Source organism: Dicentrarchus labrax, unplaced genomic scaffold, assembly GCF_905237075.1.
Source record: "Dicentrarchus labrax unplaced genomic scaffold, dlabrax2021, whole genome shotgun sequence".
NCBI lineage: Eukaryota > Metazoa > Chordata > Actinopteri > Moronidae > Dicentrarchus > Dicentrarchus labrax.
Genome location: NW_026136711.1, coordinates 7442824 through 7467724, shown reverse-complemented (window position 1 = coordinate 7467724; position 24901 = coordinate 7442824). Strand labels below are relative to the sequence as shown.

The 24901-nt window shown below is 39.5% G+C and overlaps 1 protein-coding gene across 3 annotated transcripts in view; it reads right to left on the bottom strand.

The window, feature by feature from the left end:
- Window positions 1-3534: 3534 nt before the first annotated feature.
- Window positions 3535-24901, bottom strand: part of phf2 (PHD finger protein 2) — a 35783-nt gene continuing 14416 nt past the window's right edge. Inside the window, exons 5-22 of one of the 3 annotated variants that reach the window (XM_051414970.1) lie at window positions 24485-24626; window positions 24151-24337; window positions 23819-23981; window positions 22725-22812; window positions 22253-22359; window positions 17849-17940; window positions 17671-17760; window positions 15879-16232; window positions 15272-15388; window positions 12722-12837; window positions 12326-12504; window positions 10880-10947; window positions 9339-9505; window positions 8161-8465; window positions 7242-7337; window positions 7049-7158; window positions 6653-6968; window positions 3535-5964 (exon numbers count right to left, since the gene is read on the bottom strand). In XM_051414970.1, coding sequence (XP_051270930.1) covers window positions 5876-5964; window positions 6653-6968; window positions 7049-7158; window positions 7242-7337; window positions 8161-8465; window positions 9339-9505; window positions 10880-10947; window positions 12326-12504; window positions 12722-12837; window positions 15272-15388; window positions 15879-16232; window positions 17671-17760; window positions 17849-17940; window positions 22253-22359; window positions 22725-22812; window positions 23819-23981; window positions 24151-24337; window positions 24485-24626 — 2786 coding nt within the window. In that variant the 3' untranslated portion in view covers window positions 3535-5875. The remainder of the gene's footprint in view (window positions 5965-6652; window positions 6969-7048; window positions 7159-7241; window positions 7338-8160; window positions 8466-9338; window positions 9506-10879; window positions 10948-12325; window positions 12505-12721; window positions 12838-15271; window positions 15389-15878; window positions 16233-17670; window positions 17761-17848; window positions 17941-22252; window positions 22360-22724; window positions 22813-23818; window positions 23982-24150; window positions 24338-24484; window positions 24627-24901) is intronic. The other 2 variants (XM_051414972.1, XM_051414973.1) reach the window with 2 other exon arrangements.

Sequence of the window (24901 nt, the reverse complement as noted above, 5' to 3'; positions counted from 1 at the left end):
CTCTGTGATAGAGCTCCCTGAAGGAAAAAGGTTGGGAACCAGTGTTTTAGCATTGTGGGGCAGAATCGTCTTTTCTTTACCATTTCATACCATCCTTTACCACCATCATCCTTTACCATGGTCTAAACACAAAACAGAACGTTGGCGTGTTGTTGATATAAATGTGTGTGTGCTCCACTGTGACTGCCGTTGCTACTGCAGCCGTCCCTGCGAGCAGTCAGTGAATAAAACAACCTTTTCCACGAGGCCGTGCCTTGATCACACTCACATTAATAATACTCTCATTTGGGTGGGCTCTTACTTTACTCGTGACAGTCGTTTCCTTGATGGGCGTCAAAAATTAACGATGAAGTGTTGTTTTCCAGTTCCAAAAATTTCAGGCCTGCCAAAGGTTAAGGAAACACGGCACCATAAAACAGAGCCTCTATGTTTGTCTTGAAACCGGGCAGCGTTTACTTGCACTTCTCAAGCTGTCGGACGTTCATTTTTATGCTGAGGCAACACTGTGTTCTGTTTGACAACGGTTTTTAAGTTTTAGCTTCCTCTCACTCCATTACTGTTTAAGCCCTCAGATAGAAAACTTTCAAAAAATTAACCCTTTATACATTTGTTGGAGCTGCAGTACGTCTTGGAAGTAAAACAGGTCAACCTTTGGCAAAAAAGTCTCAAATCTGATCCCAGTATAAGTCACCTGTCTCTGCAAAAGTGCCATTGAAATCCTGCCTGCAAATGCAAATATGCATCGTGATAATAAGCTGTCAAAAAATATTAGAAACCCTTTTAAGAGTAATTTCATTGATACTTTTTGGGAAGTGAACCAAAACACACAGGGAAAAGCGTGTCTATGTGTGTGTGTCGGCAGAAGCCAAACGTCTCTCTACACTTTGGAGTTCCAGCACCAGCAGAGGAGTTCCTGTTGGCTGACAGAGCAGTTAATCCACGCAGAGGGGAAGCAGCTCCAAACAACTAGCAGAGAAACACAAGTCTGCCACTTTTCATCACCGCCTCAAAAACAGGCAACCTTAGACTCTTTGTGAGGAGATCGCTCCGGGGGCCGTACACAGTTGCAGATCTCTGTAGCTTTACCAATCTGTTGGCAGAGGAATCACCTCCCATTATTGCTAATGACAGCCCTGAACTCGGAAGAATGGGATGAATAAAAGGCAGAGCAATTCTTTTAGCAACTTGCATCATTGCCCTGGCCACACAAAGGCAAAGCTTAACCTGACATTCCTGTGTAATTAAGACATCTCTCACATGGCACGTTTCTCTTGACCACTCGGGACCCTCGTACAGGACCGGAGGGTTTTCAAAGCAACCGAGGGCAGCCCATTCACATCTGTGATCACTAAGTGAGTGCAGCATGGCCATGAATGCAGTTAGACTGTAACACTCTGCAGGCATTGTTTTTAATACACTGACATTTAAATTGTGATCCCACTTGCCCTTTCCCGGGGACCAACTGCACCGGTGGAGCTGACAAAGAAACCAGGAAGGAGAGAAAGTTGTTCAGGAAACAAAACTTTGAGATGTAAAGAAGTTATGTACATCATTTTTGTGATATGTTTTCTTTATTTTAAGGCAACTACACTGCAGAAAAATATCTTCATAAAATCTTTTTTTCTTTCACACAAGTGAAAAACCTGCAAGAGTATTTGAGTTGTTTCTGATGGAATACAATTCCAATCATCTTATTTCAGGTGGTTTCTAATAATCCATATAAGTTTTCAGTTTTTTTAGTGCAGCCTAATTTGTAGAGAATTCTATGGAAAAATTAATTGATAAGATATTGAAATATTTATCCTGGCCATTTTGTTCATTTGTTTTGAAAAACAAAGTGGATTACACTCGCATTATTGGAGGTTATCTTGGAAAAACACAATTTGAAATGTCAAACTAGTTTCGGTCACAATCTATATCATGCATGAAAACTGCTAATAAAGTTATTTTATTTTATAAAGTTATATTTGACCCTCTTATGCCACTTTAGGATTTCCGCTGTTAATTCCACTGAAAAAACTAATGCAATCCATCTTTTTGAGTTATGACAACTTCTAATGAAGTGACTATGTACTACACTGAGTTAGGGGAACTAGCTTTTCCTCAACAATCAGAGGTATTTTTAATTCCTTAATATTTGGTAGCATAAACACGTTTTTAAATTGTTTAGGCTACTCATAAAATAAACTAGTTTTTCCACATTATTTACACAACTCATCAGAATACTGTTTGCAATTTAAAAGGTTCGTCTAAATCAATAAATGAGATTAAATTAGATTAGTTTTTAAATTGTGTAATAAATCCATGTAACTCAGTCTGCACTGGTTTTGCCCCACTTTCATCCCAGTGTGAGTCTGCTTTCATGTTGGTGTGTGAAAATGATCCTGAGAGGACAAATTATGTGATTGTTTCATTTGCTGATGTCGGAGCACTTCACGCTCTTGTGTTAACAATTAGCCAACAATAACAACTCACTTTGATGCTAACCAGGGTGGAAACGGGGTCACAACCTTTAACAGCCGCGCGGCTTCGCTGCGCTCCCTCCAGATCTCATTCACACACACACACAACACATCTGATTGAGAAATGAAATAAAACATCAGCGTGGGGAAATGCAGATTCCCATGAAGATCATGCATGCGTTTTATTTTTGAGAAATCAATTGTGTCCAGATGTGTTATTAGGCCGGGATTAAAACAACCATAATGTATGAAGGCCTCACATAACTTCCCTCTTTATGTAATCATTCTTTAATTACACAAAGTAAGAGTTAATTGACTTATTTTTGCAATTTTAAATGTGCTGTAACTAATTTTCTTATAATCTCCTCATTGATGTTCACATCCCTTCTTCGAAACTACTTTCCCTTTCTTTTTTGTAATTGTGCTGATAAAATCTGGATGTAATTGGAATGTTAAAAAAACCAACTCTGGACAAAATCAAAATGTGTATTAAAGCTCACTGAATGGTCAAACATTTGAGGAAAACAGTCTAAATATCAAACTAAACTGTTGCACAATGTCTGAAACCTGCATTTGTGGTCTGCTTGAACATTACTGCATTAAGCTGATTTAAAGACACGCATCAGTTCTTGCATTCATATATTTCTTGACTCCATCTAGTGGTGTAGATTTGCTGTTGCTTAAGAATGTGACCCTTACACTGGCTGCCTGAGCACAGATTTAAGAACACAATCACACCTTGTGAGGCAGTAAGAGTAAACAGGAGGAAGTATTTGATTCCTGAAGGAGCAGATCCTGCATGGATTTCTGGGTACGTTACATTAGGACACCGCAACACCTGCTGAGGACGGCCTAGGACCTCCTCAAGCAAAAAGAGTCCCGACTACTTGAGAGCACTTTTACGTTAATACATTTTTAATGGTGTTGACTTTGGCTTGGTTTTAATTAATGACTTGGCTAAAGCAGCTGCTAAAGCTCCGGGAGGCTACATCCTAAACTGAGTCCAGGAAGCTGAAAGCTCGGGCTGATTTTCTGTAAAAAAAAAAAAAAAATAAAATAAAAAAGAGCCGGATTTGTTTGTGATCAGTGTGATGCTGCATTTGATGCAACTACAAAGCATGACAATGTGGAAGCAGGAAAAAACATGTTTAGTCGTCACCACAAGAAGCCGTCACATTGCAAGTGGGAGAGGAACACATTACAAAGTAGGTTTTCCACAGTAACTGTATTGCAAAAGTAAACAAGGCTGACAATCATATCATTCAACAACAATATGCTTGTTCTCCTCGGGAATTTGCCATTTCTCCATGTCTTAAAAAAGTGAGCCATGACCTCAAACAGAATCGTCTAAATACAGAAAAATATAGATTCAGGTCAAAAAGGATTGTAAATACTTACTAGTACTGTAAATAACAGTAAGGGAAGACAGCTACAACAGGTATCATTCACTGTCCTGGCACAGTGGATGCATTTAATAGGTCGGACATACAAAAATAAACCACAACAAAGCAACACACATATTGTACAAATAAAAACCTGAAAATATGTCCCACTGACAGAGTTTGATCGGAGCGCATGGCGTACTGTATCTGAGAAGTGGATGTGTGGTTTACATCTGTGACTAAAACACTGCTGCTATAGAGTACAGCACATTAAACCGTGTTCAAAATGTCCGGACCAAAATAAAACGGTGTGATGGAGGCGTGGACGCAGTTGCTTATAATTTTAATATTAACAATAATAATAATGTCACATTGGAAATGTTGATATCATGATAATGTCGACACTGAGTGAGGACAGGATGGAGATTAAACAAAAGTTTGCTAACGTAGATTCTAGTGTGTAAAATGTCCGTGATGCCCCCCAAACACACACACACACACGCACGCGCACACACACACACATCTGAAAAAAAAAAAAAGAAAAATAAAAATTGTCTGCTAAGGGTAATTTCACAAGTTGATGAGATATTCAAAAACAAAACAAAAAACTCTTAAGAATTGTACAAGTATAAAAAAGCTACAAACATTAATAAATTACATCACTGACACATAAACACTTCACAAGGTGCTAGTAAAATAATTCCGAAACCCTTCAGGATACTAGAACTCGAACAAGAGGCTGGTCATAGAAACTTTAAGTGTTTTTTTTTTTTTTTACCTTTTATATAATTTTTCCTCAAAGCTTCGTCTCTTGTTCAAACAGAATCACAATACAATTAGCTTTGTGTATGTAAGGCCATATGACAATAAAATGTATTATTTCTTCAGTTGTTTTCCAGGCAACACCTTTGAATCTAACACAAAAAAAAGTTAAAAATGAATCTCTGCTGTTAAAAAAAACCAAAACAACAAAAGTTCAAAAATTAGGACTATACTGTATATCCCATATATATATTTTTATTCCTTTATTCATAATTAGCAAAACCGGTAAAAATGTAGAATTAAGCCTTAAGGGGAAAGGATACAAAAAGTAGTAATTTAAAAGGCTATGTACAAGCTACATTCTATATACTGTGTGAAGCCGTAAAAATGCAGAGATGAGTCTAGGTTGTCGGTGCTGCCTGAGAAAGCAAAAGAAGAGAGAAAGTATCCCCATGTAACTGCAGACCTGACATGGATGAGGCTTATCATTAGGTCCAACGTAGTGTCAGAAATCCTATGTCCAAACACACCAAATCCTGTTCAGCAGGCCTCCGTTCCCATTTAGTCCTATGATGGCCTGCGTTTTAACTGAAACATCCTTACACTGCTGCTGTTCGATACACTTTGTGCTTTACGGTTGTTCCACGAAGTCCCACTTCCTATCTACGACTCGACACGAATAAATAAATACCACTGCTGATAGTGCTCTGCAAACGTTAAGTGTTAACATCAAGAGATAAATGCTCGAGTTGACTTTAATCGAAACCGTGAGCTTCTCCATAACGCGGAGAATCCCGGCCAGGGAGGAAGAAAGGAGGTGATTTTTTTTCTTTTTCCATTTCTGCCCGTCGATCATCAGTGGCAATGATAAGCTGCATCCATATAGTAGGAATTAACGTGTAAAATCCCCAAACCCTGACCCAAGCGCACATGCAACTGAATACATGCAAGGGATACTTTCAAAAATCTTGGAATGACTGCAATGTACTTCTACTTCATGTCTTAGCAACCCCTGATAAACTGACAGCTGTAGTAAAATGAGACATGTTCTCTTAAAAAATATTTATAGTAGGTTCTGTACACTTTAATATCTGAAAGTTATAAAGTATAAGTAGAGGCAAAAACCTATTTGAGTGATGTTCTTCTTAGAAATTGAAAAATGCATGATCTTCTTTTTTTCCCATTGTTGGCTTTAATCAGTGAACAGGGGGTGAGGTTGGGATGGAACCCAGCTCATGAATTCCCAGTCCGACAGCAGTCTGCTGCATGCTACAGGAGGAGCTTTCCATTTCGATGGATCTTTAAAATCTTTCCAAGTCTCTGTTTGGCTGTTGCCATGCCTTTCTTTAGCCGCTTAGCTGTGAAAAGAACAAGAAAAGACAGGAGGTGAGACAGGTCAGAGAGTTAGAGTGTCAGTGCTCCTGCTGCAGTGAAAACTAATGATCTAATCTGATAGTAGAACAGATCTAATAATCTTTACTCCCACATTAAGCCAGATATACTAAAACCTGCCTGCCTTGCTAGCTAGGAGTCTTCTTCTTCCCTGGCTTCATGCTGGAGCAGTGTTCATATGTAACAAAGATCTTGCTGTATCATGAACCTCTGTTATTGCAGAGCTTATTTTCTGCAACAATTCAAAATAGAAAAATCCCATTGACTTTTTGACGTAGGAACCAGGGCGATGCTGAATCCCGAGTGGCCTACAGAAACATGGCATCCCTGCCACTGACATTGTATGACCCACTTATAAAGACATTGTTCCATAGCGCCACTAGTGTTCAATAACTTCACGCAGTCTTTAAGCTATAATGTGATTAGTTATTTTAGTTCGTTATTTTTGGTGTAATTCCTCTCTGTTGCCAGTAGAGGTCTGTAATTTTCACAAAAATAAAAAGGAATTATCACATATCATGTATGTATGAAAATGCATGAATTCATTCAAAATAAGTTGGATGTCCATGTTTAGACCCTGACAGACACATTTCCACACTTCAGGTTCAAAGTCCTTATCAGAGGACCAATAAAGAAGTCTTTGGCACAACTCACCTTTGGCGTCTGCTGACCCCACGCGGTCCCCCTTTGCCATGCTGCTGCTGTTGGTGCTAGTGGAGTTGGTGCTGTTGTTGGGAGAGGACATGGACGGTCGCCTCTGGCTGAGGAAAACCCCTGGCGCCATGGGCTGTGGACCTCCCGGAGACTTCACTGTCCCAGTGTTGAACTCGTGGTCTGTCAGGCTGCCGTCTTGCGAGTCCAGATTGTGCTCTGGCGAGCTACTGTCCTGAGAGATTTTCGGGGGCTCCTCAATTACTATTGCCTTCTTTTTGGTGCTCTTTTTCTTCTTCTTGGTTTTCTGCTGCTCCTCCTGTTGATACAGATTTATCTGTTAAGCGATACCTGCAGGAATAGTTACTATTATAATATAGAAACCTTGTTGGGACATACCTGATGAGAAAGCTTTGCTGCAGCGGCGGCCAGTCCCGTTTCTATGGAGGCCACCCGGGCTCCATCTCTCGCCGGCCGCTCCTGTCGAGGAACTGAGGGTCCTACGCGAGCTGTGATCACATCGGTATAAGGGTTTAGAACACTTCATAAAACTGCAAAGTGCATAACTTTCATTAGTAGTGTAACTATTTACCTGTCGGGCTGTATGGAGTGTCATCACTGCTTTTCCGTTTTTTCGATCTGGATTTGAAAACAGGATTATCCTCTTCGGACTCCAGCGAGGGGTACACTGAAATCAAAAGACCTAACAGATTACGAACATGTCATGCATGTGAGGTTCTCAGTGAAACTTCACCAGCCAATTACTGTCACATATGTAAAGCACAGAATGTGACTTCACTTATTTCCACTTTCCGTGCATCTAAAATGGTGGAAGTTTCCAGTGACAGCATGCAGGACAGCTGTGAGACAGCTGTTGACTGCCCCTTCTCGCCGCCTGCTCACAGCACAGCCATTCCAATCTAGACCTTTAATATCTGATAATTGGATGATCAAGATAAAGAATGGCCTGTTTACAAAAGAGCAAAAGAGTGCCAGCGTGTGAGAAAAGCCTCATGCGGGCCTGAAGATTTCAGAATGTTCGTGCTACGAACAACTAATTAGACACTAATTAGAAGTTCAAAAAGCATGTAAAATAACAATTCGGAACTTGTGTTAATGGCTTATTAACAAGCTGGGAGGGGCCAAACAGCTGTGTTTGGACGGGGTTCACAAAGAAAACGTTTCGGAGGAAAAACTCACAAATTGGAGCAACACGAAAGAGCGCATTTGGAAAGGACGCATGAAAAATAAACATAAACCCTATCATCTACTCCTAATGAAAAGTTCCAGGCCAGATTTAGAAATAAGGACCCATATGTTGATCCATGAGGGCTCAGTATGGTTTTAACAGCACCTGTTAGCAGCAGTGAGAATCAGGCATGGCGGATAATTATTTTCCCATTCGTTTGCTCAAAAAATAACCCCGTAACACTGGCCTGACCTCAGCGAGTCAGTCATCTGGTTTTAAAAATTCAAACAAAACAGGAATGAGTCTGCTTTTTGGCGCTCACCGTAGTCCGAGTCCTTGAAACATGCGTCCATGTGATCCTGGTCGTCATCGTAGTCCAGGCTCTCAATACTGCTGCTTTTCCTGGGTTTCTTCGGGAGCCGTTTGGTGGGCCGCTTGCTGTTGTTGCCGCCTCCACCGCTGCCCTTCTTGCCGCCCTGCGCGCCGTGCGAGTTGCTCTTCGACTGGCTATTGTTTTTGGACTGGCTGTTGCTCCACGGCTGCTGCAAGCTGTCTGAAGACGACAGGTTGGCCATGGACAGCATGCCCTGAATGGCCTCCTGTGTGCTGGGAGATGCAGGTGGCTGACTGTAAGTACGTCAATAAAAAATACACAACAACACAGCCATTACACACGCTGGCAGAGGTGAAGAGTGACTGAGAGAAATAGAAATTGAAAAAGGCTTTGAAGTCGACGTTGACGTCAGCAGTTGTGCTATTAAGCATCATTACCATTTGACACCCGTAAAATATTTAAAAATGTACCGGATCTGGAGGAGGAAAGCAAAACTGTCCAATTGAAATACTCTCCACAAACTTGTGATTACTCAAAGAAGCACCTATTAAACTATTAGCTGCAACAACGAGCAAAGTGACTATCAAACACTGCCATAATGAACCGCGGCCACTTCATTCCCCACGCTCACAGACTCCCCTCTTCAAAGCACCAAAACAATTTGAGAAATTAACATATTTCAGCCCATGTTTTCATTCTTTCTTCCTTTCTTTCAGTGCTCATTTGTAGCTTTCAATGTGGTGGAAATAGACCATCAAGAGCTGAACAAAACAGCAAACGGCAACAGGCAAAGGGAAGAGCCTGGAGCCACGCAGTGTTTGATAGATTAAGGCGGAATGAAACAAACATTGGCTTAACACAAACTGCTGACAGAGTCTGCGTAAATTGTTGCTCCAGTCGCTAGTTGATTTTTCAGCTCAAAGCAAAGTTATAAAATTCAGCTTTTTCATCCAATTATATCATCGTCGCGCAGGCCATTTGTTTGTCAGTGGGTTGCCCCATTAAGGAGCGTAAGTCCTAAAATTCATTTACTGAAAGGGGGAAAAAAGGTCCAGTGGGAGCCACGTACTGTAACCAAAGTGTGTTTAGATGTAAAAGTTCCATTGGCGCTGAAGGAAATGGAGTGAAGAAGCAGAAAGTAATGACGTCGGGGGGAAGCAGACTACCTGTTGGTGCTGTAGTCAATCCCACCCACTTGCTTGCTCGCCTGCAGCAAGTCAAGAATCCCTGCAGCGCTGCCGCCCTTCTTCTTGACCTTAGAGTTGCGACTTTTGACCTCAGGCTTGGCCTCTGTGTCTATGTGTAGAGTCTCTTCGTCTGAGGAGTCGACATTCTGATCGAGGAGAAAGTGAAGAGAAGGGAAAAGAGATGAGACGTAGCGACAGAAGGACATAGTGTTGCTCCAAAATTGAGACATTTGCTGTTGATTTTCTTGTTCATGTGTATGTATATTATTATATATATAATTATATAATATATAATTAGAAATCCCACTGCTTTCACACCCTGCGTAGCATTCATTTGCCAGGCACCCATGCTTGTCAGGTGACATATGGAAATTGTAGAAAAAGCATAAGTAACGCTAAAGTCCAAGTTTAGAAAGAAAGAAGAATTAAGTGCAGGACCAGCACCCGGGAGGCCAGGGTTCAACTCCCCTGTGAGACAATTTTCTCTTAGTTGACTTATGATTGTTGTTTCTTTTTAAATTATTTTCTTTTTTTTAGTCACACAAAAAACTTGGCAAAGTTTAGGCAAAAAAACACTTAAATATGATATAGGTTAAAATACACACTTTCATTAACACTGTAAGTTAGAAAGGCTTTCTGGCAGAAAACGTCTCCCTCTCATGGGCACCTGGCCAGTCCTAGTGCTTGAATCTCAAGCAGTGTGATCCCTAATAAAGCCACTAGGGGGCCTTGAGGAAAAATGAGCTGTGGACCCCTACAGACCCCTCTTTGTGGTTATATTTAGTATAACACTAATTTATTTAGATATATGCACCATGTACATTTTGACACATGCAGACAAAACAAGTAGTAACAGAGACCCTCCGCAGGGCCTTGGTTGTTTCATTTGATATTCCCAAACTATTTTGCATTTAATAAAATGACCGCAAACATGAGACACACAAATCTGGGGCTTCTGCAACCCCAGAGGATCCGGAACCCCGGAAGGGCAGTTCCCCACTTTACCCATTAAGTGATCCGGCCTTGGATCTGACTATAAGACTATGATATGGTTCCCATTGACCTCTCATCAGTAAACACAATAGCTTCTGCTAGAAGTCAGTTTATTCCTCTTCCTCCACCAATGCCACAGCTATTTCCTTCATCAGCATGTGGTGGTCTACAGCTTAGGGAGCTTCTTCTTCTGACTTACCCAGAACGCTGAGTTGTTTTTTTTTTTTTATTTATTTTTTTTAGCATTTTTAGCTTTAAAGGAGAAGTGCAGCATGTTCTTGTGCATAAAATCCCTCAGAACATAATTGGTCTTTAAATCATTTCAGATGAAAATAATCTAAAAGGATTAGAGCTTGTGGGGGAATATAGCTGGCAACCACCAGTCACTGAACAGTCTCTTCATGCACATAAAGTAATATAGTACCAGAAGTATAATCAGATTACAGTTGCTCCAATATTGGCAACTTAGCATTACAACATTTGATTATCGTGAAGGTAAGTCAAAGGCGACGTCATTTGATACGTACCTTGGTCACCAAGGGTTGGAACTTTGGTTTCTTGGCTGGCTGAATGGGTTCTCTGATATCTGACAAAACTGGAACATATGAATTAATTCATCTCATCATTGAGTTAAAACACAAGTTGTTCAAAATCATTTTTCATAGAATAGTAACTAGTAGGGCTGAGTGTCCATATGTGTTATCAGTGCTAACACAACACCTGGTCTTCGGTAGGCTAGTCATAACAAAACAAACAATATGGTGAATTTAAACACATTCTAACCTAGCCTGGTAATTAGACTGAAGTGCCATTTCATTCTATTCTCTGATGGGTTTACTTTACTTTGATTTGTGCTAAACCAACCATTGTCTTCTGGCTGAGGTAGCTAATGCTGGGAGCAATTTTTCATCATGATCAATGAATTATGTTGGGTTAGGGGTAGGGTTGTTATTTCTGTAAGCCAACAATCTGCATGGCTGCATCAATCTTATCCATGCTTGTTGCCATTTTGTGGGCATATTCCTATTTTCCTTGGTTGTAGCTAGCAATGTGGGAAGAGGACATTGCATTTCTTATCCTGCCAACAAAGCTTCAATTGGTCAATTGTTTTTCCAACCAGGGACATTGATCGTCAATGAGCACAACAGCAGACCCATCTGTTGTCAGAAATGGAATATAATATTCATAGGTATGTTTTCATTAATGTATAATCAGCTGAAAATAAGAATCGTTTTTGTTATCTTAGAATGAGCTGTTTTTATCTACAGAGAGAGCGGGAGGCTGCTATGTTGAACCGCCATGATTCTACAGTAGCCCAGAACAGACAAACCAAACCCTGACTGTAGATAGGGCGTTAGGGTTTGTTTGTTTCATGATCACTGTAGGTTCTCCTAAGGTTGCCAAAAGTATCAATACTGTGATACTTTTTCAATTTGATGGGTTTTATATGATATTATGAATAGTATCAAAGGTACAGAAGTAGAAAAGATGAAAGAAAAAAAACAGAGCTACAATCAGAATTTCAACCCAAGGTTGCACAGATGACAAAATGGGGAAGAAAATCAACTGTGACTTTGTTTACTTTTTACCGTGGCATCGAAAGGGAAATAGTTTTCTATGCTAATACACGGGTCCTTTAAATCACTGAACAAATGGGGGATGTGAGGATTCATGGGTCTAAAACAAGTCTACTTTTAACCCTTTTTTATGTACCCAAATATTCCTCATGCATCAGTACTAAATAAAATAAGCTTACCTAAATAAAATACACATTAAAGTTAAATAAGGTCCCTGATTTAGCGAATAATAATAATCAGACCAAGCATTTAACGGCAATTTTCAACACTTTCCGATACTTAATGCTAAGGACACATTTAAGTTGACACTCAATAAATGTTGAGGTTTGATACCCAGCCCTAGTTGATAGTTTAAATAAACGGAAACACTACACAAAATAAGTCCCAACCACTCACAGGACTGATCTCTCTTGACGGTGTTCTTTTTCCGCCTGATGGGGAATTCGTCAATCTTCAGCTCGCCCTCATCTGAGACGTACTCATACTCGTCTCTCACTGGCTTGGTTTTGTCCTCTTTTAGGTTTTGTAATGATCCAAAAACACTTGAGTTGGTCTGAGGTTTCAGCGTCTTGGAGCTGAAAAAGGAAACCACAGGACAATAAGGGGGTGATGTGAGGCTCAGTCAGGCACTCGCAGTGAGAAGTCCTTGAATTAGCTCTAATGGATATGGTGCTGATAGCCACATAGCTCTACAATCATCGTAATACACCACATGAGAAGGTTAACATGCTCTCCTCTCCAAAGAGTTTTCATGAAACGTTTATACGGCAATCACGGCCATTCCATACGTACCCAAGCATCTTCTTGTGAGACATAGTAAAGCTGAATTTGTCTTTATTGCCTGACAGCAGTGTTCTGTCAAATTTGCACTCTTCCTCCATTTTCAGCAGGGAATCTGGTTTACTGTTCTGTAAAGATAAAAAGGAGATAAGCAAATGAAATCACTACACTCACTGACCTGGCTGATATTGGCTGATATTATCACAGATATGTTCGTATCTATTTAAAGCTACAGTAGGTTATTTTTATAAAAACAACTTTTTGTCATATTGCTGAAACTTCCACTATATCCTAACAGTAGAACATTAGACAGAACAATCAGGTTCCTCTGGCTCCTCCTAGTGCTTCTAATGGCATTTGTAAGAATCCATCGGGCCTGAAGGAAAACAACCAATCAGAGCTCAGGAAGATAAAAAGAAACTTTAGGTTCGTAGCTCAAAGATAGTTGATTGCTGTGTTTCATTCCCAGCATCGATATTTGACGACCTAGGAATGAGACCTAACAATCAAGTTCTGGGCTCTGATTGGTTATTCATGCCCGGTACTACTGTCAGGATATAGTGAAAGTTTCAAAAAAATATGACAAAAAGTTAATTTCATAAAAGTTACCTATTGCAGCTTTAAAGCTGCATTTCTTAATTTCTTAAATAAATTAATCGATTATGGAAATAGTAATTTTCTTTCAATTAACTAATTAATTAATTGACTAATCATAGCAGCTCGATGTGTGTCACAACAATTTAATAAGCAAATTAAAAGAACCCCTATCAAGTGCTCAAAAACATAAAGTCTCAAATAGCAATATTCAGCAACAACCTCAAAAATGCAAAAATTTCTCGCACTCTAATAAGATTTCACAATGTGGCATCAACCTCTGACCTTTCATTTGTGCAGTTTTATTTGAATATGCCCTAACCTTGTATCAACTTTCTTTTAGATCTGTTCATCAGGTTGTGTAGAAATCACTTTATACTTTATACAATTACTTTTTTCTTTTGCTCTAAATGAATAAAATTCTGTCTCCTTTTTCTCAGATTTTAATATCTTTATTGTCTTTTGCCAATTCTGTAAATATAATCAAATTTAAGTGAACCAATAGTAGCTTCAGAACCTGCCTCTATCACATAACAATAAATAATCAGCCTGATAAAATTCCTTCTTATTTGAGCATGTTGACTCCTAGACTGTACTTTAAATAACAATCTGTGTCTCGTGTCTTCATCACTATGGATCCCTTCCACCTATTCTATTGTATCAGCCATTATTAAACACAAACACCCTTCAAGGAATATGGAAAAATATGTCATCGAACGGCTACTGCAATTAACCAAAATCCAAGCACACACATTTTCAAGTGTAACATATCAAGTTAACACGCTATGGTTATTTTGTTTGGATTTTAACGCATGTTATTTGTCTCCAAAATTAATTACAGAAACAAAAAAAAACGTCTTATCAGCACATTTTAACACACACAACACAATTACTCTCCTCTGCAATCCCAGAAGCGAGTAATTTGATTAAAATAAAGAAGATTACTGTTAAAAAGACTGAAATCATCATGATATTAATCTCTGCAGATCTTATTCACTTGTTATGACATTTTCTGACCCAATTTAAACTAAACCAAATCTACTAAGAGGAATGCTAAACGGCTGCCATAAAAATCACCACTGAGCAGACTATGTAATTAACTGAAATCCAAGAATATACATTTTCAAATATTCACTTCTCAACAATTTTGACTTCTAAATTAAAGACATGTGACCACGCGCTGTAACCTGAAACTGACATTTTGCGTTGTCTAATGCATTTTTCTTTAAATTGACATTAACACACAGTATGTGCTTAATTGCCCTGCACACTACACAGAGGAGCCGCGAACTTCCACATGAATCAGCAGTGATCACAAGTGAAGATGTGGTCTCTGGTGACCTTGGTAAACATCTAACAGGCTCTCTCCACTCCATCTGCAAATGTTTGGCCTGATGCGAAGGAGCAGTTGGATGGAGATCCTTGGAGGGACTGCAAAACATTCCACAGCCGTTTGGCATTGAATTTTCCATGAAACTGAAGCCCTTCAATGTCTTCCATTCAACAAAATTACACTTTTGCTCTGAAAAAGCTTTCCCCCGTTGTTCGGCAATAATGATACAACAAACTTTTTTTTACAAGAGATGAGGGCATATGTAAATACTTAGATGGAGCACGGTGGATATGGACGTGGCGTAATTCCATTAGGTAAACTCTGGGTGGGTGGATGTTTCTGGAGCAGCTCTGATGAGCTGCAGGCCTCAAATGTGCGACTTAGGCCACATCATTATTTTTGCTGATTGCTTTGAAGTGAAGTGTGCAAATCACTTTTGGATGATCCTGCTTTTTTTGTTCTGTTCAGCTGCTCAGCTTGTAACCTTCACAACTGCTCGAGTCTTCTTTTCTAAAGGACGCCAAGCCTTCGGTTTATTTGAACTTTTGAGGGATTGGGACGTTATTTGCTTTGGCCTGTTACAAAGAGGCATTAGTTTAAATCATGACAAAACTTGTCAGCTGAAATATTCTCACCTTATACTTCCATTTTGCTTCAGTCTTGTTTTTATTCTGCTCTCTGATTTCAAACTTCTCCAAGTTGTTCTGCTTTGATATTTCCTTCTCTGACATACTCAGGACATTCTTAACAGCCTGTAATATCGACACATTTGAACAAAGATAGTTATTGACAGAAACATTAATCACATTGAACAGTAACTGTGGGTTGCTTTTGCCATCCTGCATGTATGGTAATGGTAAATGGACCTGTACTTGTATAGCGCCTTTCTAGTCTTCCGACCACTCAAAGCGCTTTTACATTACATGAGACATTCACCCTTTCACACACATTCACTCAGTGATGGCAAAACCCATCGAACAGAAACTAACATTCATACACATTCACACACCGATGCAATTTGGGGTTCAGTATCTTGCTCAAGGATACTTCGACATGTGGCACCAGGAGCCGGGGATCGAACCCACAACTTTCCGATTAAGGAACGACCCGCTCTGCCTCTGAGCCACAGCCACCCGCAATGTATGGTTTAAACTGACAAGCAGGGATGCAAAATGGCTCAAATAAAGTGAAAACTAATGAGATAATCATTCCACAAAATAATAACAATTACCATCCGCTCACCTTCGTCTTTTTTGGCTGATCCATTTTACTCAAGATGTCTTTTGCATGGGACTCAAGAGCTGCGAAACTGGAGGGTTTAGGAGGTGGCGACGACTCTTTCACCTTCTTCGCTTTCTTCTTTCCTCCTTCCTTGACCTTCGGCACCTTCGGAGGCTTGGGGGCCTTGGGCATCTTTGGGGGTTTGGGAGGCTTGGGAGGTTTGGGGGGTTTGGAAGCCTTCTTTCTGGCCTTCTCTCTGCTGGGCGAGGGGACGTGGGCCGGGGAAACGGGCTCTTCAGGCTCAGAGTGGGTGGATGGTGGTTCCTCCACAGGTACCTTAATGCTGGGCTCACTCTTAATGGCTTTTGTTGCATTCTAGGAATAAAAGCAGGAAATTGTAAAGTGAGCTATAGTTTTTTAAGTGACAATTACACAATTAAAGCCCCACTGAACTAGGGCTTAAGTGATTAGTTAATTGATAAATTTGTAGATTCAATGATAATTTGGATAAATAAATAAGACATGATTTATGTATTTAGTAAAAAAGTAGCAAACTTTTGCTGATTTGATTGCCATTTATCATTTTTAATTTTATTTTGTAGGTTCGAGGCAAAGAAAAAAATCAAAGGGATTAATCAATCTAAAAAGTTTTTAGTTGGACTCCTACACAAGATTCTATCTATATTACAAAGTCTGACACCTTAGTTTCCGTTATTTTCACGATTTAAAGGACCAGTGTGTAGGATTTAGTGAGCTCTAGTGGTGAAGTTGCAGATTGCAATGTGAAGAACTGATTTAGAAATTTTGAAAGGCACTATCTAGAGCCAGTGTTTGGTTTGTCCACTCTGGGCTACTATAAAAACAGACTACGTAGAAGACGACCCGCTTCCTCTGTAGAGAAAACCAGCTCATTCTAAGGTAACAAAAACACAACGATTCTTATTTCCAGGTTATTAGTTAGTGTGTTATTACACTAATGAAAACATACCGATGAATATTTTATTTCTGTCATATTCTGTAAATAGAGTCCCACAAAGTTTTACACACTGGACCTTAAGGTAAGAAACTCAAACATTTGCTGATTTGATGATTGTTTGAAGGCATCGCTCACACCAATCTGGTACCTTGTGATTGCCACTTGTCTTTATTGTTTTGAAGGATCAATGCATTGTGAAAAATCTGTGTTGACGATGCCAGTGTCTATTTTTTTGTGAATTTCCTTGTGTCCTCAAACTGCCTTCAAAGCTAATACAAATACAAAAGAATATTTTTTGTATGTAGTTACTAATAATTTCTTTCCACTCAGCATGAGAAGGCAACGGTGCCATAACTTAAACACGATATAATCTTGCCTATTAATGGGACATTTTCTGACTAACATAACGTTAGCTTGAACCTGGATCCTACTCTGATTTATTTCACACCTTGCTAATGTTAAAATGCTAACACTAGTTACTATTGTAACAATTGTAGAAGTCGACCGGAGGTTGGCACTACAGGAGAGTTCATGCATTGTCCAAATAACTGACTTTGGTGCTACAAGAGTGGTAGTCAGTGGTCTCATCAGAATCATAAGGGATAATCATCTTGGGATTGTGAATAGATAATAAAGTAAGTAGATTTTATTGCAGTCTAAACAGAAGTGATTGAGATATATACAGAAACTCTCAGATCGCATTCCCAAACATCACCATATTGATGTGAAAATCAATACCCGCCATCTCTTACTGCCACATGGGACAGTGTAAAACTACCTGGAACTTTGAGAGAATGGTTGATTGTATCATGTTTATGCCAAAATAAATTAAAATACCTCTGACAGTCTGATCTCTTTGGCAAGATCCTTAATGAGCTGAGATGGTTTCATGTTCTCAGGAAGCTCATCTTCATGTTCCAAGAGGGCCTGTTATGAGGAAAACGTACAAGTCTGTCATTGCTTTTCACAACATCTTAGATGGACAACTGACATATGTATACTGATGTGTCCATACCTGCTTTTTAGTCCAAGCTCTGAAGGCTCCATTGATGATTTTGGCACCATGTATCAGGTATGGGGCTGGTTGCTTATTTGCTTTATGTAAACCTGCAGAAAGAGAAATGCAGAATATTATCATTCAATGAAGCAAAATTGGAGAAGTCAAGGCCATTAGCTTAAAAAAATCTCTGAACACATCGGCAATTGTCTGACAATCATTACCTTCTGGGGGCAACGGGCGATGCTTGATATGTGACACATTTCAGCTAATCTCTACCAATTTTTTTATTAAAAAGGTAGTGATTCTCTCTAGACAATAGCAGATGGGTTCTGAGATTGTATTTCAGCCAATACGTTCCGCCTCTTTTGCTCTCTACATGAACTGTTTACCTGCATGCCACCAAAGCCTGATCAAACGTGATTGGTCAATACTACTCAGACCATAAACGGAAACTGGAACACTTCCTATGCCAAAACCTTTCCTACAGATTCTGCATTCATATGCAGGTATCAGTTTATAGAGATTAGACTACAGCGAGCCTGTTCAGTGCAGCAGAGGTTTACAGGATGTAACTGAATAAGCCTCTCACAAACACAAGAACAGATGAGCTGACACTTCAGTCTGTAATGTTCTGAAGAGACACCACGTGAAGTTATTCCACTCATCAGTGAACAGGAGAGGCACTCTGTCAACAGGGTGACGTGTGTTTAGATAAACTGTCCTGTTAACCAAAATTTACCAGAGCTCAGCCCTAAACCAGCCCAGTGCTGTGTTAAAGTCACTGACAGTCCTGGTCTGTTAAGTGAGGCCAACGCGTGAAGTGTATTAAACCTGCATTCTAAGTAATGGCCAACAGGGGGAGTGCCATTGGCTGCAAAAAAACAAAAAACAAAAACAAGACCATGCAGTCTTATGGAGAACTGAGCTGACTTCTGACTTGATTTATGAGCTCAGTAAACAGTTTCCTAATGAGGTTATGATCTCAGTCTCTAGTCTCAGTCTTCTTCTATACAGTTTTATAGATTTATAGGGCGGGGCTAGCTTGTGATTGACAGGTCATTCTCAGTGAGTCCGTCCAGCTCAACACACCAAACTCAGATCAAACTGTCAAACTAGGCAGTGCTGATCAGATATGGATCCAGATTCTGTTACTGTGTTGACTATTTCTCAACTAAAATGGCGACGACCATAGCGCCCAAACGGTACTCCACAAACCAATGGGTGACGTCACAGTAGGTTAAAGTTCTCAAGGTATACAGTCAACATCTCTCTGCTCACTCACTCTGAATCACAGCTCAATCTCTCAATGTCAAATGTAACTACTGTGTGTGCAGCATGTGGCTGGATTCATGGTGATTTTAACAAAAAGCAAAAGAAATTTGTCAGCTGTTCACAGTACAATGAAATAAAGCCCATTTAAAGGACTACACAGTATATACTATACTGCTACTATACCATACAGCAGAGGCATGGAGTCTCATGACTTGGACTCAAGTCACAAATGTGATGACTTTGGACTAGGACTTGGACTTCAGCCGATGCCATAACCGATAATTACCTACTTCCGTGGGCAGATACCGATAAAAGAAAACTTATAATTTCACATTTTTGTATTTTAAAAAGAAGTTGATAACTTGTAGTTTATGCACACCTGAGGGTAAAACAGGCTAACAAAATCTCCCACTATTGTTACAACAGTTCTGACTCTTCAATTCTTCTATTTTTTCTCATAAAGTTCATTCAAAAACTTCACAAACATATCGTACTTTGGCTTTCATATGTTTTGCATAAGAATGCTAAATAAATTATTATTAATGTCAACTGATAATTTAATATAATTATCTGATAATTTGTAATAATATACATACCCCTTATCGCCCAATCATTTATCTGGCCCGATAATTATCGTGCATCACTACTTTAGACCTGACAGAGTAAAAAAACGTGGAACTTTACGTGGACTTTAATGACTTCACTCGGACTTGAGCCCTTTGATTTAGAAAATACTCCCCGTGCTACTGGTGAATAGTGTTATATGCTAGGGAGCGCCTTGGTAGCCAAATGGTTACAGTTCCCATGTGCACTTGCATGATCTTTATTTGACATCATTATAAGCTTTGAGATGCTCTTTTGTCACATATCTTCCTTGAGCATTTATTTGACAAGTCAGCAAAAACATTAGAAAACATGAGTTTTTTGTTTAAAAGTTAGGTTGGCAAACTATAATAGATATATAACAATATAATAATAAAATAATATATATATACGTATGTATTAAGGAGATTAGAATGTTTTAAATTAAAATGTCCCTGATGCATAGAGTTAAACAGTCTGTTGATATATAGAATAAACCAAAATTAGAAACTTGTTTCTCCTAAAGAATAGCTACAGTGTAGGACCTTACACGAAGAAGAATTCAACAAAAGACTGTGCACGGTTGCGTTCAGGAACGTTACCAGTAGCGGTAGAGACTGGAAGGTCTAATGCCACTGCAGAGGAGGACAGGCTGTGCTTGTTGTGTGTTCTAGGTGAAACTGAGAGCGAGGTGTACGGGTTGTTTTGCAGTACTGTCTATGAGGACAAAAGGGCTGTACTTCTTAGTAAAATGTCCTCCATTTATGATCATTTCTTTTGTCTTGATGATTATGGAGAACTAGTTTAAGAGCGAGCCGTATAATAATCTATAATCTGTCATTTTGTAATGAGCTGAAATGTTTGATCACTGCAGTTGTATTTTTGGCCCTTATATAAAAAAAAGAAAATCAAATCAATCAAATTAAAATATATCAGCCAATATTTACTTCTTAAACATAAATACATAACAAAGATAGTTTTTTTAAGAATTGTGATCAAGATATGTACTGAGCAGGTCCTTACAGTTGAAAAATAAACAGTCAGCGCTCTCTGTTGGACAAACTATGTAATGGTGTTTCTACATTACCTCAAATGTATGTATAAATGTAAATCTTCCTCTACTAAAATTGTTTATTTGTAGCCAGCATATTCGCTGATACAGATATAGTATCTGCGATAAGCTCGGCCGAGCTCTATTGCAAACTATATATGATCCTTTAAAACACTGGTTCCCAACCTTTTTCCTTCAGAGAGCCCTTTCTATCACAGAGTAAACCGACTCAGTGACATATTTTATGGATATTTCATATTATATTTAATGCATAACAATAACAGTAGAGAACAGCTGATAAACTGTAAACAATGAACACAATAACTGCAGGAGGTTTGTATAAAATGAGTGATTCGGAAGAATTTCAAGCAGATTATTTCCTGTGAATATTACATCAGAGATGACAACTTTAGGGAACTCTGTCTGTATTATTATTAATATTAATTCCGTGTTTTATTCTCATTGTTCCATTAGCTCTTAGTTTGAACTTTTCTAATGCAGCATGAGGCTGTTCATGCGTGAAGACTCTGTGAATACATCTCGTGTTCAGGTCTCTTTTTTTTGGGCGGCCTGGCTACTGGAACGTTCCCCGTTGTTTACAATTTTTTTTCATTTTGTTCAAATGTTGAACAAAATGTTGAGATAAAGGCCTGCAGTAGTTTTCTTTTTAAAGATTTCTTTACACCCCTTTGCTTTGGGGACCCCTCGGTTGGCAAACCAAAAACAGTCCTTTACTCTCAGTGACGCTGTTGCAGATTATACCTCTCGGTGACACGCTTAACTTTAATTTTAGGTCAAACTTTTGGCAAAGACTCACCAGTCTACATTAAACTACAACGGCTACAGCCCTGATTTATGACAAATTATGCAAATTCAGCTTTAATGTGGATTTCCTCTTTAATCTTAGTATAATGGCTGAAAAGCAGCGTCTGAATATCTAAGTATCAACTGAAGTGGATTTACAACCAAAACAGGAAATTATTAATAACATCAACGCAAAATACCAGCAGCAGTGAAGTGAGTCTTTTTCCTGCACTGAAAGAGCTGACCTTGAAGTTAAAAAGAATAATGGCGTATTAATGGCAAGGCCTTGTGGGTTAGAAGTAGTGCGCGCCACACACAATACGCACACATGCACAGAAAATGGTGGAAACATAAACAATTGGCCCAAGCCAGCTGAGGGGAGTTTAAACACAGGCTTGTAATGGAGCAAGTGATTCTAGCTGGGCCAAACCTTTTGAAGCTAATCATCTGTGAACTCGGCGATTCACCGATTTAATGACTGAAATAATATTAGAGCATCCAGCTCCTCATCTGTGCAGCAGACACGCAGCCATACGCCGATTGTGCAGCTCGGAAAAAAGGCCTTTCTGACACTGTTTGTGTTTTCTCCGCTTTCATGCGTTCTTCTGGAGAAATGGCGAGTTAAATGAGGATGTAAGTTTACATTAAAATACCACATATTAGAGCAAAAATGAAACCTACAAATACATCAGACTGATTTAAGAGTTTACCTTTGAATCGCTCGAGAAGATGTCGTCCCACATACCAGCACGCCGTCTCAAAGTTGGGGAAGGGGGTGAGAGTTTTGACCTTTAGCCGCTTCTCGATTTCATACGCTCTGAGGGGAATAAACCAAGATGTTTCAGCTAAACATCGTGGTGCATTACCAATGGGTTTATTGCAACAAACTATGCAATTCACAAGGTATTTCCAAATGTGGGGAATTCATAAACAGATTGGTGGACTTTGGAGCTGAAAACAAGTCCTAAATGAGGATCCAGTGGAAAGTGCTGTGTGGGATCAGCCAAGTCACACTAAATCCCCCCAAATTAGGACATGACTGTCTGCAGGAAGCACGGCGGGTCACAATTAAACAAAAAAAGGCCAATTAGCAAAAACAACGAGGACAAGGCAGCTTAAAGGCTGTGTGTGTGTGTGTGTGTGTGTGTGTGTGTGTGTGTGTGATAAGTCAGGTGTCCCAACCTCATCTGCATCTCCACGCTCAGGTTGTGGACAAAGTGTCCAGAGAACGCCAGGCAGTCGACCGGAGTCAGTATTGCATTGATCCAACCTGAGGTAAACAGAACCCAGTGGTTGTAAATAATAAATACATTCATTCATTCAATATTTCTAATGAAAGATCACAGAAAAATCCTCATTATTACTTGTTGCAATTTACTATTTAGTGGTATTTACACCTATTGTTACTACCATTATCTAAGATTGCTGAAACTTCTTCAGATTTGTTTTTTCTTTGATTTATTGATTAAGTGTTGTGCACCACATGGGACAAACACCTGACAACAACCAGGACCAGTATGAACATGTAATGATCATGAGCTACAGTAGCAGACGGCGATTTGAAGCAGTTAAACGATATCATTCTGTCTTTCCCTGGCTGTACTGGACTTTTTAAAATAGGATCATTAACCAGGGTTCCCACTCTTTTTAGGTTTCTTTAGGTTCATGAGAAAGTGTTTGAGGTACAGAATTAAAGAAATAAATACATAGACTATCGGAGGCAAAGGTCTGAGTGAGGGGCTAAGATACAATTAAAATCCAAGATTCTTTTAAGGCTCATTTTAATCAATTTCCAGATGTTTCTGTGACTTGAAAACTACATTTCCAGGTTCTCCAGGATGCCTGGGAACCCCCGATCAACATAATGTAGCACTTTCATTTGCCTGGTATTTAATTTGACCAAATCCAGAAAAATGTACATTACAGCATATTATATAAAATGACTTGTCATATGATTAAGATGTTTTTATCCATATGTCCCTCTACCCCTAATCAGAGTAAATCAGCTAATTCTTTCAGAACTAAACACTATATAAAATGTCATTTTATACACATTTGGTGTCTTCAGAATCTCCACTAGAATTAACATGAGGGTTTTGTAGGTCTGTTATCACAGCTACATGTTGCAGAGGTTTCATTTTTCAACATTTGCAACACTGCTGCCCCTGTAGCAACGCTGTAATGGCAAGATTTTCTCTCCCAAACCAAACAGCATCATTTATATGACTGTGTGTTCTTCTAAATCATGTTCAGCTATATTCCTGTGCAGCTCTGACCTGATGGGATGAACAGAGTCTGCCCTTGCTTCAGAGTACATTTGTAACACTTGTCCACCTGGTCGGCAAAGAACATTTCGCTGTGGTTGGACGATGATCTCCAGCGCTCGTACAGAGACAGGTTTGCAGAGGTGGGCTTGATGAGGAAGAAGATCTTTTCTCCCTGCGAACACAAAGATGGAGTTTGTTGTATTCCTCTTGAAGCCCACTTATAGAATCAATTCAGAATAAAAGAAAACCTGTGGGAGATTTCTCATCATATCAGAGGCTGAGGATGATGACACTGACTGGCTGATATCTATTTTTGTTACAAGGCCAATTCTGTGACAGACCTTTAAGACGTGGTACCAGACGGAGGCGCCACCGCACTCAATGTGGAAGTCTGTGTAGCTGTCTTTGACACAGATGAGACAGTATTTGGTGACTTTTGGCTTCCCAAGCAGCGCGTCATCAGGCCAGTAGTTCTCTACCCAAGACAACCGCCGCACAATCTGTGGACTCTCCACTATACTGTTCATCCTGGCCCAGAAAAACAGAAACAGAAATTAGTAGCAGCAGTTTTCCACACTGGCACCTTCGAAAGCCAGATCTCACTTTAGAAACCCAGTGTGTGTGTGTGTGTGTGTGTGTGTGTGTGTGTGTGTGTGTGAGACACAGCGCGTGTACCTTGTGTCAGAGAACTCCAGGTTGATGACGTTTAACACTTTCTTCCTGTTTGTGCTGTAGTAATAATCGACAAACTCTTTGAGCTTCATCTTGCTGTCGGTCTGTTTGGTGACGTCGACGACGTCCACGCCGACGTCGGGACCTGAGACAATAACAGAGGACACAGGAGACGAGGTAAAACAAGCTGGAGAAAAACTAACCGCCTACAAACTAAACATTTTCTTTAAACAGGAAACTGGTTTACAAAATATGTCTGTAGCAGTGTACTGTTGATATGTAAGAAGTGATCTCATCACTGAGCACCAGTGCACAGGGAAAATGAAGAACACATGCGCCCCCTATTGGAAAGTAGAGTGCATTTTTTATTTTATGATTCTTTTAAGGGGGAAATAAACTTGTTAAAATATTAGTTACAGT